Consider the following 13,426-nt stretch of genomic DNA (forward strand, 5'->3'; position numbering starts at 1 on the left):
TCTATGTACTGCCATACAATGATTGATATTAATAATTATGGTGATAAATTACACACAAAAAATGTGTGATCTCTGTTTAAACAGGCAAAAACAAAAAACCCATGAAATAAATCTATGGCATCTATAGCCAAAACTGGAAACAACCCACATATCCATCAATAGGAAATCAGTTAAATAAATTATAGAACATTTATCCAATGGAAGATTAAGCACATATTCAATATAATTATTTATACACATATATATACACATACATGTATAAATATAGAGAATACTGTGGGTGTATGTGTATATATATATATATATACATATTGTGTGTGTATATGTACATATATGTACACACACAGTACTGTTGCCTACCTTCTTGTCTTTTAATTCTGTGAACTCTCATTCACTCTGCTTCAGTAGGATACGTCCTTCTTTTTGGTTCTTAGACTCACCAAGTTGATCCTTGACTCAGGACATTGCATCTGCTGCTTCTTCTTCCTGGAATATCCTTCCTTCTGATATTCACATGAGTAGTCTCTTCTTGTCATTCAGACCTCAAATGTCACATCTTCAGAGAGCGCATCTCTGATCATCATATCTAAAGTTGTCCTCATTCCCCCATAGCTTTCTATACTATCATGCTTTACTTTTTTCAAAACATGTATTTTATTACTCCTTTCTCCATTGGAATAGAATCTCCATTACATTAGGAAATCTGCCTATCTTGTTAATGCCTGTAACTAGAATACTTTTGAAGAGTTCTTGGCACGTAATAAATACTCAACTAATATTTTTGTGTACCCAGAAATAAAGTTTGGAAGAACATATGCTAAATTGTTAATAGTGGTTACTTCTGAGTAAAGGAGTAGCGTGGTAGGTAAATTATTAATAGATGTTCACTTTCCACCAAGATATGTTTTAGTTAGTCTTAACTTTCTTGAAATGAAATTTATTACTTTAATAATTAGAAACATTAATAAACATTTTAATTACAAGAATGATAGATAAAATTTTGATGCTTCCAATAAGCTATATTTATCTAGAGGATGCACTCATGTAGAATACTCTCTTGAGGATGTTAGGTAAGTAACATGTTACTATATGTAGTAAAATATCTATGATTTTATAAAAGCACTGAAACATGAAGCAACAGAAATGTTTTTCCCAGTTCTCTTTCCTCTGAACTTGATCACCGTCTCTCTGGCAAAGCACCTAAATTAATTCTTCTTTAAAAGTTAACAAGACCAAATTATAAGCTTGATGAATAACTCATTCTTATTTTTCTTTAAATTATTATATTTTATGTATTTATTAGCTATGCCCATCTTAAACAGGTTTATTTGTTCTTTTTACACATACCAAACTGTTAATATTAGCTGTTGTCCCCAGGTCCGAATGTTAAGTCAACATTTATTTGAGAGACCTTCAACTTATCAAGTATTGCAGGTCTCTGATTGCTTTGGAACCACTTCTGATACCTGTGGACTTAGTTCAAGGCCAGTTACTACCAATTTTTTTTTTTTCTAATAGAATGAACAAATGGCTAATTGTTTGCTTTGTCAATCAAGCTCAAGTTAATGGATCTGGGTACTATGTATATAAAAAGCCTAGTCTGAGTCTTTTTTCAGTGGCATCCTTGCCTTTCTAATCAGAGATTTTCCTCCTCAGAGATTTTGGCCTAGATTTGCAAAATGATGACCATATCTTTGATTTGGGGGATTGCTATAGCAGCATGCTGTTGTCTATGGTTTATTCTTGGAATAAGGAGAAGGTAAGGAATGTTTTATCTTTAAATTGCTCTTTGATTCATCCATTTAATTTTTTTACCTTCATTTTTATACAGTAAATTTGGTTTTCTATACTTACACATATTAGCATTATCTTCCTTATTTTTTAAATGAAAAATTTGATTTGAATTTTTAAAGTAATATCTTTTTTACTATATCTCACAAAACATATGATGACAGCTTCCCTTTTTAGTATTGGCATATACTGATGGTAATATATAACTGTATATTCGTGTTAAACATAACTGACAGAAATTGTATAAGGTCTCTATGTACATTTATATGTGTATCTAAAGAGGAAGCCCAAATTAGTAAGGATACAAGTAGCAAGTGGGAATCTACAATGGAAAGGATTGCTTTCTCTCACATGGCTTCAATAGACACTCTTACTAAATAAATGTTCTCTTTTAAGCTCATTCTTGTGCATCGTATAGATTCAGCCTAAGCCTGGATAAGAGCACAGAGCCTGAGCTGATCATTCTATTACTGTTTTTAAATCAATGTTAATCAACTATGGTGAATTGGGAAAGTTTGCTGGTGTATGTGACATCGATTTCATTTATTTACAACTGGTTCAAGAATGCAAGAAAAACAAATACAGTCAGATCCAGAACCAAAGTTTATTTAACTTCTAATTGGCTCAAGGAGTAATTGTGGGGAGGCATATAGATATTCTCTGCTATGTCAATCTCAAAAAGAGAAAATCACCCTGAGCATATTTCAGCTTTGTAGATTGCTATGTGTTTTCTGCCTTTTGCAGTTTCTTTCAGGCCTGATACTTTTTACTTTTAATTAAACTACTTATCTTCGGCCGGGCGCGGTGGCTCACGCCTGTAATCCCAGCACTTTGGGAGGCCAAGGCGGGTGGATCACGAGGTCAGGAGATCGAGACCACGGTGAAACCCCGTCTCTACTGAAAAATACAAAAACTTAGCCGGGCGTGGTGGCGGGCGCCTGTAGTCCCAGCTACTCGGAGAGGCTGAGGCAGGAGAATGGCATGAACCTGGAAGGAGGAGCTTGCAGTGAGCCGAGACTGCGCCACTGCACTCCAGCCTGGACGACAGAGCGAGACTCCATCTCAAAAAAAAAAAAAAAAAAAAAAACTACTTATCTTCAAACTAAGAAAGGAAAAGTAATTACGTTATACTGTATTATTCTATCAAGAGGTACAGAAGTTTATGTTGGAAAATAAGTTTACATGTTCTAATAAAAACATTTTAAAGGAGCACTGAGTTACAATAGATGATTCTGTCAGTGTTTATCTTACTCAATTTCATTTTATAATAAGCTGATGTCTCACATGAGATTCTTCTTCTCTGAAACTATCCTTACAGAATAGTAATATCTTTAAACTAGGAAGATTTTGAAAACCTCAGTTCTCTGAAATCCTCTCTTATTCAGTGATCTGTGTCTTTAAAGAAAATAATCAAAAGAAACATTTTGAGATATTTAGAAAAATGATGCTTAGCAAAATGATAAACACTAGAATGTAGTTTTGTTTCCGCACTGACAGCAAGAATCTTGTTGGTCTCGTAAATCCTTTCACCTGTATCATTGGGAAAAGTGACGAGCACATAGTAGACGGGTGCTTGTTGAATGTGTACATGGACAGATGCATAAATGGATGGATTTAGTAATCCTTTCCACCAACATATCATGTTACTAGGTTAATATAACCTATTACCGTAGTAAAAGAGCAGGGCCCATCCAACACAAGAAATATCTATAAACTATAGGGTTTCAAAGTTTGAAGTCAGTTGGAAAAATTTTAAAACCTGATGTAAGTAAAAACCCAAATCTGTAATCATCCATGTCTATCATACATTTGTGTCTGACAGGCAAACGGATGAACCACCTCTAGAGAACGGGTTGATTCCATACCTGGGCTGTGCTCTGCAGTTTGGTGCCAATCCTCTTGAGTTCCTCAGAGCAAATCAAAGGAAACATGGTCATGTTTTTACCTGCAAACTAATGGGAAAATATGTCCATTTCATCACAAATCCCTTGTCATACCATAAGGTGTTGTGCCATGGAAAATATTTTGATTGGAAAAAATTTCACTTTGCTACTTCTGCGAAGGTAAGCAGTTTTACGTTTATATACCGTTCTGTTTGTCTTCTACCTTTTTATGTGCTAGTCTATTTAGAAATTTTGATGTACTTAGATTTTATGATAAAGGTGTTGAAGAGAGTTATCCTTATGTGGAGAGTCTTAGAAACATAAATAAATTAAATTATACATAGCTTCTTAGTAATAATCATTTAGAAAGTCAAAATAGGTATAGATTTGTCATTTGTTGACGAGCTAATGAGGGTGAAATATACATTAAATGCTCTACTGGGACAGGTGGCACTGTATGAATAAGAGAGATAAAAATTCATCACATCGGCAATGTCTACGCAAGAATGCAAGTGACAGAAACCTAACATTCAACAGTTGTCTTACCACACTTATGCCACACAGTGTTTCATTTTGTTAAGGAATTGGCAAGATATTTTAACATCATTTAGATGTAATAAAAGAAGCTCTGTTACTGAGGGAAAAAAACAATAACTACTTACTTACTGCAAATAAATATTAGCTATGGTCTTTGTCTCTAAGTAGCTTAAAGTTTGGTTAAAATACATCTACAGCTGGACACAATGGAACACACCTGTAGTCCCTGCTACTTAAGAGGCTGAGGCAGGAGGATCGCTTGAGCCCAGGAGTTTGAGGCTGCAGTGAGCTATCATTGTGTCACTGCACTCCAGCCTGGGTGACAATGTGAGACCCCATCTCTAAAAGAAAAAGGAAAAGAAATCTATAAATAATATAAAAGATAACTAATGATTTTAAAACATTATCAATTAGTTTATGTGTAATAGGTGTAAATAAGTGCAGTAGCATAATAAATAAGACATAAATGACTTGAGTGATCCAGGGTAGTGCCACTGAAGTTGGCTTTAAAGGAAAGGTACAGTTTGGCCATTTATTTGTAAAGTGTTATGAACTTGTACAATGGAAAGCCAATTTCTCGTGTTTAACAAGTAAGGAACTATGAAAGTATCTAATCTGTTTTTCAGTCATTTACTATGACTAGGTCAGGTTTAATTTCTTTTTCTGCATGTTTTATTTGCTATCAGGCATTTGGGCACAGAAGCATTGACCCGAGGGATGGAAATACCACTGAAAACATAAACGACACTTTCATCAAAACCCTGCAGGGCAATGCCTTGAATTCTCTCACGGAAACTATGATGGAAAACCTCCAACGTATCATGAGATCTCCAGTCTCCTCTAACTCAAAGACCGCTGCCTGGGTGACAGAAGGAATGTATTCTTTCTGCTACCGAGTGATGTTTGAAGCTGGGTATTTAACTATCTTTGGCAGAGATCTTACAAGGCAGGATACACAGAAAGCACATATTCTAAACAATCTTGACAACTTCAAGCAATTCGACAAAGTCTTTCCAGCCCTGGTAGCAGGCCTCCCCATTCACATGTTCAGGACTGCGCACAATGCCCGGGAGAAACTGGCAGAGAGCTTGAGGCACGAGAACCTCCAAAAGAGGGAAAGCATCTCAGAACTGATCAGGCTGCGCATGTTTCTCAATGACACTTTGTCCACCTTTGATGACCTGGAGAAGGCCAAGACACACCTCGTGGTCCTCTGGGCATCTCAAGCAAACACCATTCCAGCGACTTTCTGGAGTTTATTTCAAATGATTAGGTGACTAATACCATATCCATTTCTTTTTTAATTTTAGTAGAAAGTAGAAATTAAACCATTTTAACTTTAAGAAAAAAAGCCTCATAGTACTTTATCATGTCATCAATCAAGAACATAGCACTGGCCGGGCGCGGTGGCTCACGCCTGTAATCCCAGCACTTTGGGAGGCCGAGGCGTGCGGATCACAAGGTCAGGAGATCGAGACCATCCTGGCTAACACGGTGAAACCCCGTCTCTACTAAAAATACAAAAAATTAGCCGGGCGAGGTGGCGGGCGCCTGTAGTCCCAGCTACGCGGGAGGCTGAGGCAGGAGAATGGCGTGAACCCCGGGGGGCGGAGCCTGCAGTGAGCCGAGATCGCGCCACTGCACTCCAGCCTGGGTGAAAGAGCGAGACTCCGTCTCAAAAAAAAAAAAAAAAAAGAACATTGCACTAATGCGTGTTAGTGTTTAACATGTATAAGTTCATTCAGTCCTCACAAAAACATAGGCAGCTATGACTGGTAAAAGTGTTTTACAGAAAGAGATGTCACCCCAAGCCACAGAGCTTGCATATGCTGGTGTTGGGTCAATTCAGGCTGCCTGGCCCAGAGCCCTTGCTCTTAACCCCATACTGTTCTTCACGACACCAACTCCATTCCATAAATGCAGTTTTCATAATCATAAAAATGTATTTAAGTGATTACTGATTTACGGACAACAATCAGGGCGGTGACTATGCCTTATTTATTTGTTCATTCACAGTTTGTTTTCACTCAATTAGGAATTGCTGTTCTTCTGTTTATTTGACCAATTATGAGAGCTATGAATCAATCATAATCTATTATTATTGATAAGAGACTTAACTACGTTGTGCTTTTTCAAACTGTATGTAACAGAAAAACCTGTAATGACATATGTTTTACATAACATGATTTCTCTCCAAAGTGTTAATCTTTTGGGAATTTGAAATTAGAATGGTCTATTGAATTATTCCAATTAAATTAGATATTTAGTATCATCATGTAGACACAAAATTGCTCCTCCATAGGACTGGGAATGCCAACTTTCTATTCATGGCTGATGACTTTAGGTCTTGTCTTTTGTTTTTTTTTTTCTTATTCTGGAGAACGGGGTCTTGCTATATTGCCCAGGCAGGTCTCGGACTCCTGGGCTCAAGCTATCCTCCCGCCTCTTGCCTCCTTGAGAGCTGGGATTACAGGTGTGAGCCACCACGCCTGGCCGACTTTAGGTCTTATAAAATATTTTAAAACTTAATTTCAGATGTGAGAACTTATTACTAATTTGTCACAAATGTTGACTATCTTCCAAAGTTATTACTTGAGAAAGCACATCCAGAATAAATTCACATATTTACAGCAGGCATACAACATCAATTTAACATCATAAAAGAAATTGTAGCCATATTTTATGATAGCCTCACAAATACTTATCAGTCAAACATTTTGAGACTCAACTTACTGTAATTTTGTTATGTAGCTCCCTAGACGTGTCTAATCCTTATTAGAAACACTTATTTATAAAAGCCCTGACCAGGCCAGGCATGGTGGCTCACGCCTGTAATCCCAGCACTTTGGGAGGCCAAGGGGGGCAGATCACGAGGTCAGGAGATCAAGACCATCCTGGCTAACACAGCGAAACCCTGTCTCTACTAAAAAACAAACAAAAATTAGCCGGGCGTGGTGGCGGGCCCCTGTAGTCCCAGCTACTCAGGAGGCTGAGGCAGGAGAATGGCATGAACCCGGGAGGTGGAGCTTGCAGTGAGCCAAGATTGCACCCCTGCACTCCAGCCTTGGCGACAGAGTGAGACTCCATCTCAAAATAAATAAATAAACAAATAAAAATAAAATAAAAGCCCTGACCAAAGTTTGATTTTTATGTAGCAAAGCCCCATTTTTTTATTACTCTTTTTTTTTTTTTCCCAGACAGAGTCTTGCTCTGTCACCAAGGCTGGAGTGCAGTGGCGTGATCATGGCTCACTGCAACCTCCACCTCCTGGGCTCAAGCAATTCTCCTGCCTCAGCCTCCTGAGTAGCTGGGATTACAGGATCCCACTGCCATGCCTGGCTAATTTTTGTATTTTTAGTAGAAACAGGGTTTCACCATGTTGGCCAGGCTGGTCTCAAACTCCTGACCTCATGATCTGCCTGCCTCGGCCTCCCAAAGTGCTGGGATTACAGGTGTGCACCACCACGCCCGGCTGCAAGGCCATTTTAAGGCAACAATTCTTACTAATATCCAAGGACATAAATGCAATTACAAATGGAGTAAATGCAAACAGGAATATCCCTTTCCCTCCTCCCTTGATATCTTCACTATCTAGTTAAAAGGAGGGGAAAAGGCCTATTTGTTTACAGATCTCAAAGTATGGAAAAAGTTTATTTGCTGTACATACATTTTTTCTCTTAACTTTTTTTTTTCTCTCAACTTTTAATAGGAACCCGGAAGCAATGAAAGCAGCTACTGAAGAAGTGAAAAGAACATTAGAGAATGCTGGTCAAAAAGTCAGCTTGGAAGGCAATCCTATTTGTTTGAGTCAAACAGAACTGAATGACCTGCCAGTATTAGGTGGGTATACTTGTTATGTTCAGTTTCATTTTCTATGTCCTACTACTTTAACAATAATGACCAACATAAATTATATGCTTACTGAATTCTAGGCATTAAATTAAGTATTTCATATGAGTTTTCTCAGTTAATCCTCACAACGGTCCTGTGGCTTGGGACTGTTACTATTTATTTGTACCAAGTGAGGAAACTGACACTTAGAGGTTAAGCTGCAGCCAGGGTAGAATCAAATACATCATTATGTGGCATCCTATTCTCTCAACTACCACCCTGCACTGCCACACTATGTTTCTCATATTCCTCTTACCACTAATCTGATTGTTAATGGAAGCATATTGTCATTTTCATAAAATAAAGGAGGGAAAAGAACCACTAAGAAACCACAGTTACCTGCATGGATTGAGTGATGGATTTGAAGGTTCTTTGATTTTTCTTTGTTCTGCTTTTCTACATTTTATGGAACTATAACAATATGATATTTTTATTTTTTTTATTTATTTTTGACAAAGTCTCATTCTGTTGCCCAGGCTGGAGTGCAATGGCGCGATCTTGGCTCACTGCAACCTCTGCCTCCTGGGTTCAAGCCATTCTCCTGCCTCAGCCTCCCAAGTAGCTAGGATTACAGGTGCACGCCACCACCCTGGCTAATTTTTGTATTTTTAGTAGAGACGGGGTTTCACCATGTTGTCCAGACTGGTCTCGAACTCCTGACCTCAAGTGATCTGCCCACCTCGGCCTCCCGAAGTGCTGGGATTACAGGCATGAGCCACCGCACCCGGCCAACAATATGATATGTTTATAGTAATAAAGTTTTCTTTTTTTGGTTATTTTCTTTAAGGAGGCAAGAAGCTTAGGTTCCATGTTGGGTCTGACTTGGGAGACTATGGACATGTCACTTCTCTTTTGGGGGCCTTACTTTTCTTATCTGTAAAATAAAATGCTAACATTCTGGGATTTTATACACAATCATGTGATGAGCACCCTAAAACATGACAGTTAAAGGATAAGGCTAAAAGGTCAGCCTGGACCTCTCGTGAGCTCTCTATATTTCAGCCATTTTCAGGTTGGTTCTTTTTGTCCCTTTATGCTTTTACCAGGCAGTGGGGATCGCCACACAACATCAGATAGTATATGGATAAAAATAGGTTCTTGTAAATGTTGAACTGAAGCTGCATTAAACACTTAGAAGAAACATATGTATATATCAGTGCTATCAGTATATTCAATCTCAGAAGTCCTCAGTATATTAAATCTCAGAAGTGATAAACTTTGAATAATTTATATAAAAATATATTACAAATGTTTCCAGTTTTATTAGATTACTCTTCTATAAAATGATGGAATTTTGTTTCCCAATTATGACCAAGATAATTATCTCTTAATCAAAAGATTATTATTAACTCAGAGGATCAGATTTACAGATAGATTCAGGCCAGGCACGGTGACTCACGCCTGTAATCAAAGCACGTTTGGAGGCTGAGATGGGCACATCGCTTAAGCCTAGGAGCTCAAGAGCAACCTGGGCAACATAGCAAAACCCTGTCTCTACAAACAATAAAAAGAAGAAAATTAGCTGCGTATGGTGGCACACGCCTATAGTTGCAGCTACTCAAGAGGTTGAGGTGGGAGGATCACTTGAGCCTGGGAGGTGGAGGCTGCAGTGAGCCAGGATCATGCCACTGCACTGCAGCCTGGGCAACAGAATGAGACCCTGGCTATAAAGAAAAACAAAAATAAAAAAATTCAGACACAGTTGAATCATTGATAACAGCATAGTGGTAACAGAAAGAAAGTTTGGGAAATTTTTATCTGATCAGGTTCCCATACCCTGTTCATCTTTGTGTTATGCACTGCCAGGCTGTCTGTAGTTCAGACTCTATATCATATGACCTTCAAACACTTGGTTTGTTCTTCTCTTCCTTCCTCCCTTCCTTCTTTCATTTTTTATCTTTTTTTCTTTTAAAATGTTTAGATAGTATAATCAAGGAATCACTGAGGCTTTCCAGTGCCTCCCTCAACATCCGGACAGCTAAGGAGGATTTCACTTTGCACCTTGAGGACGGTTCCTACAACATCCGAAAAGATGACATCATAGCTCTTTACCCACAGTTAATGCACTTAGATCCAGAAATCTACCCAGACCCTTTGGTAAGTGCCTGCTCATTGAAGTTCAATATCCAGGTGATAGCTACCTAGATCTAAATAAGGAGGAAATTTACAATGGTAGAATTGATTTTGTCACTGTAGTCATAGGGATTGTCCCCTTAATTGTGTTAAATAGTCATATATTTTGGAAAATTCAGATAGTGGTCTGAATTTTTCATTTTTAGTCCTAATATTTGCCATCACACAGTCTTTGCTAGATTATATTTGCAGTCATGATAATAAAACTGCCACTTTTTTTTTCTTAAAAAGCACCTCCTCCCAAATCCAGGAAATTGGAGGCTAATATATTGATTCTTCTAGTTTCTTCTGGGAACCCTTCTCTCTCTAGCTCTGCCTGCCTAAGGAACTAATCGTTCAAGCAGGTTAGGAGGTATCAGAAGGCTTCTTTAGCTCATTAAGGTCCTGTTCCTTATTACTTTCTGATTCAATGTGGAGTATTTGCTAAATCACTAATGGAGGAGATTTAAAAAGAAAATTACTCTTCAGAGCTTCCAGGTTGAGAAAGAGAAAAATTTCTTTAAAACTAGCTTAAAGGCTGTTTTCTTTGTATTTTTATTGCAGACTTTTAAATATGATAGGTATCTTGATGAAAACGGGAAGACAAAGACTACCTTCTATTGTAATGGACTCAAGTTAAAGTATTACTACATGCCCTTTGGATCAGGAGCTACAATATGTCCTGGAAGATTGTTTGCTATCCACGAAATCAAGCAATTTTTGATTCTGATGCTTTCTTATTTTGAATTGGAGCTTGTAGAGGGCCAAGCTAAATGTCCGCCTTTGGACCAGTCCCGGGCAGGCTTGGGCATTTTGCCGCCATTGAATGATATTGAATTTAAATATAAATTCAAGCATTTGTGAATACATGGCTGGAATAAGAGGACGCTAGATGATATTACAGGTCTGCAGAACACCATCACCACACAGTCCCTTTGGACAAATGCATTTAGTGGTGGTAGAAATGATTCACCACGTCCAGTGTTGTTCACCAATGCTTGCTTGTGAATCTTAACATTTTGGTGACAGTTTCCAGATGCTACTGCAGACTCTGCTAGTGAAAAGAACTAGTTTCTAGGAGCACAATAATTTGTTTACATTTGTATAAGTCCATGAATGTTCATATAGCCAGGGATTGAAGTTTATTATTTTCAGAGGAAAACACCTTTATTATTTTTTTTTTTTCAAAATGAAGATATGCATTCCAGCCAGGTGTGGTAGCAGGCACCTGTAGTCTTAGCTACTCAAGAGGCCAAAGAAGGAGGATGGCTTGAGCCCAGGAGTTCAAGACCAGCCTGGACAGCTTAGTGAGGCCCCGTCTCTAAAGAAAAGATATTCTAATTGGCAGATTGTTTTTTCCTAAGGAAACTGCTTTATTTTTATAAAACTGCCCAACAATTACGAAAAATGTTCAAATTCACGTTCTAGTGAAACTGCATTATTTGTTGACTAGATGGTGGGGTTCCTCGGGTGTGATCATATATCATAAACGATATTTCAAATGATTATGATTAGTTATGTCTTTTAATAAAAAGGAAATATTTTTCAACTTCTTCTATATCCAAAATTCAGGGCTTTAAAAATGATTATCTTGATTTCCCAAAAACACTAAAGGTGGTTTTATTTTCCCTTCATGTTTTAACTTATTGTTGCTGAAAACTCTATGTCCAGCTTTAACTATCTTCTCCATTTCATATTAATGAGAAGAGTTTTCTCAGAGATTAAAAAAGGTAGTTTTTCTGTCATTGTTAAATACACATTATCACTGAAAAAATGTAGCTTTTATGTGATATGTTTTAAAGTTAAAACTGGATGGAAATAGCCATTTGAAAGCTTTGGTTATGAAACATGTGGAGTGTATTAAGTGCAGCTTGACATTACGTTTTATTTAAATGCTTTTTATCGCTAAATGACTTGCAGATGAAAAAAAAAATAAGGTGACCCGAGTGTTTAAATGCTGTGTACAACAATGCTTTGATAAAATATTTTAAGTGTGAGTTATCAGCTCTATGTCAATTGATATTTCTGTGTAGTATTTATATTTAAATTATATGTACCTTTTTGCTTATTTTACAAATATTAAGAAAATATTCTAACATTTGATAATTTTGAAATGATTCATCTTTCAAAAATAAAAGTATGAATCTATGTGTATTTATTTATTTAGAGAAAGAGTCTCACCCTCTCGCCAAGGCTGGAATGCAGTGGTGCGATCTCGGCTCACTGTAACTGCCACCTCCTGAGTTCAAGCGATTCTCATGCCTCAGCCTCCCAAGTAGCTGGGACTACAGGCATGTGCCACCATGCCTAGCTAATTTTTACATTCTTAGTAGAGACAGGGTTTCACCATGTTGGCCAGGCTGGTCTCAAACTCCTGACCTGAGGTGATCTGCCCGCCTCAGCCTCCCAAAGTGCTGTGATTACAGACACGAGCCATCGCACCTGGCCGAATCTATGTGTTTTAAATTTTGAATTATTCAGAGTGTTTAAAACATTCACCCACTGATAAGCTGGGTGAATATTCATTCAAAATACTCGTATTCAAATATTGCAAAAATATTCAATGTAATAATTTACTCAAAAATCTTCATACTACGTAAAATTTATTAAAAGTTTTCATCTTGCTATTTAATATTACCATAGATTTATCCCTTAAGTAGGTTATCTTTTATATTAAGAAAATTAAAGTCATATAGATGTGGTTCAAGATTAACAAAAATCTATTTTATAGTGAACAGTTATAAACTAAATTTCCAATGTGATTTACTAATAGATTTTATGACTTTTTAAATGCATCCCACATTTTTCCATGTCTTTGTTCTTGTAGAGCAAGGGTTGGCAACTGATAGCACATGAACCAAAGGGTCCCTGCCTCTGTTTTTGTATAGCCTGAAAGTTGAGAATGATTTTTACATTTTTAATGGTTAGATAAAAAAATCAAAAGAATAAGAATCTTTTATGACATATGAGAAGTATGTGAAATTTGGACTTCCACACCCATCAGTCAAGTTGTTTTTTTTTTTTTTTTTTTTTGAGACGGAGTTTCGCTCTGTCGCCCAGGCTGGAGTGCAGTGGCGCAATCTCGGCTCACTGCAAGCTCCGCCTCCCGGGTTCACGCCATTCTCCTGCTTCAGCCTCTCCGAGTAGCTGGGACTACAGGCGCCCGCCACCACGCCGGGCTAATTTTTTTGTATTTTTAGTAGAGACGGGGT

General features: G+C 37.5%; 1 protein-coding gene across 1 annotated transcript; it reads left to right on the forward strand.

Moving 5' to 3' along the window:
* Positions 1-1,614: 1,614 nt before the first annotated feature.
* Positions 1,615-12,362, forward strand: LOC116812628 (cytochrome P450 7A1). Its single transcript, XM_032758434.1, has 6 exons — positions 1,615-1,759; positions 3,614-3,854; positions 4,898-5,484; positions 7,921-8,051; positions 10,024-10,199; positions 10,779-12,362. Exons 1-6 carry the CDS (start codon positions 1,680-1,682, stop codon positions 11,076-11,078), a joined length of 1,515 nt encoding a protein of 504 aa, XP_032614325.1. The 5' UTR covers positions 1,615-1,679; the 3' UTR covers positions 11,079-12,362.
* Positions 12,363-13,426: the final 1,064 nt, after the last annotated feature.

The sequence above is a fragment of the Hylobates moloch genome, unplaced genomic scaffold (assembly GCF_009828535.3).
Source record: "Hylobates moloch isolate HMO894 unplaced genomic scaffold, HMol_V3 SCAFFOLD_9, whole genome shotgun sequence".
NCBI classification, from domain to species: Eukaryota; Metazoa; Chordata; class Mammalia; order Primates; family Hylobatidae; genus Hylobates; species Hylobates moloch.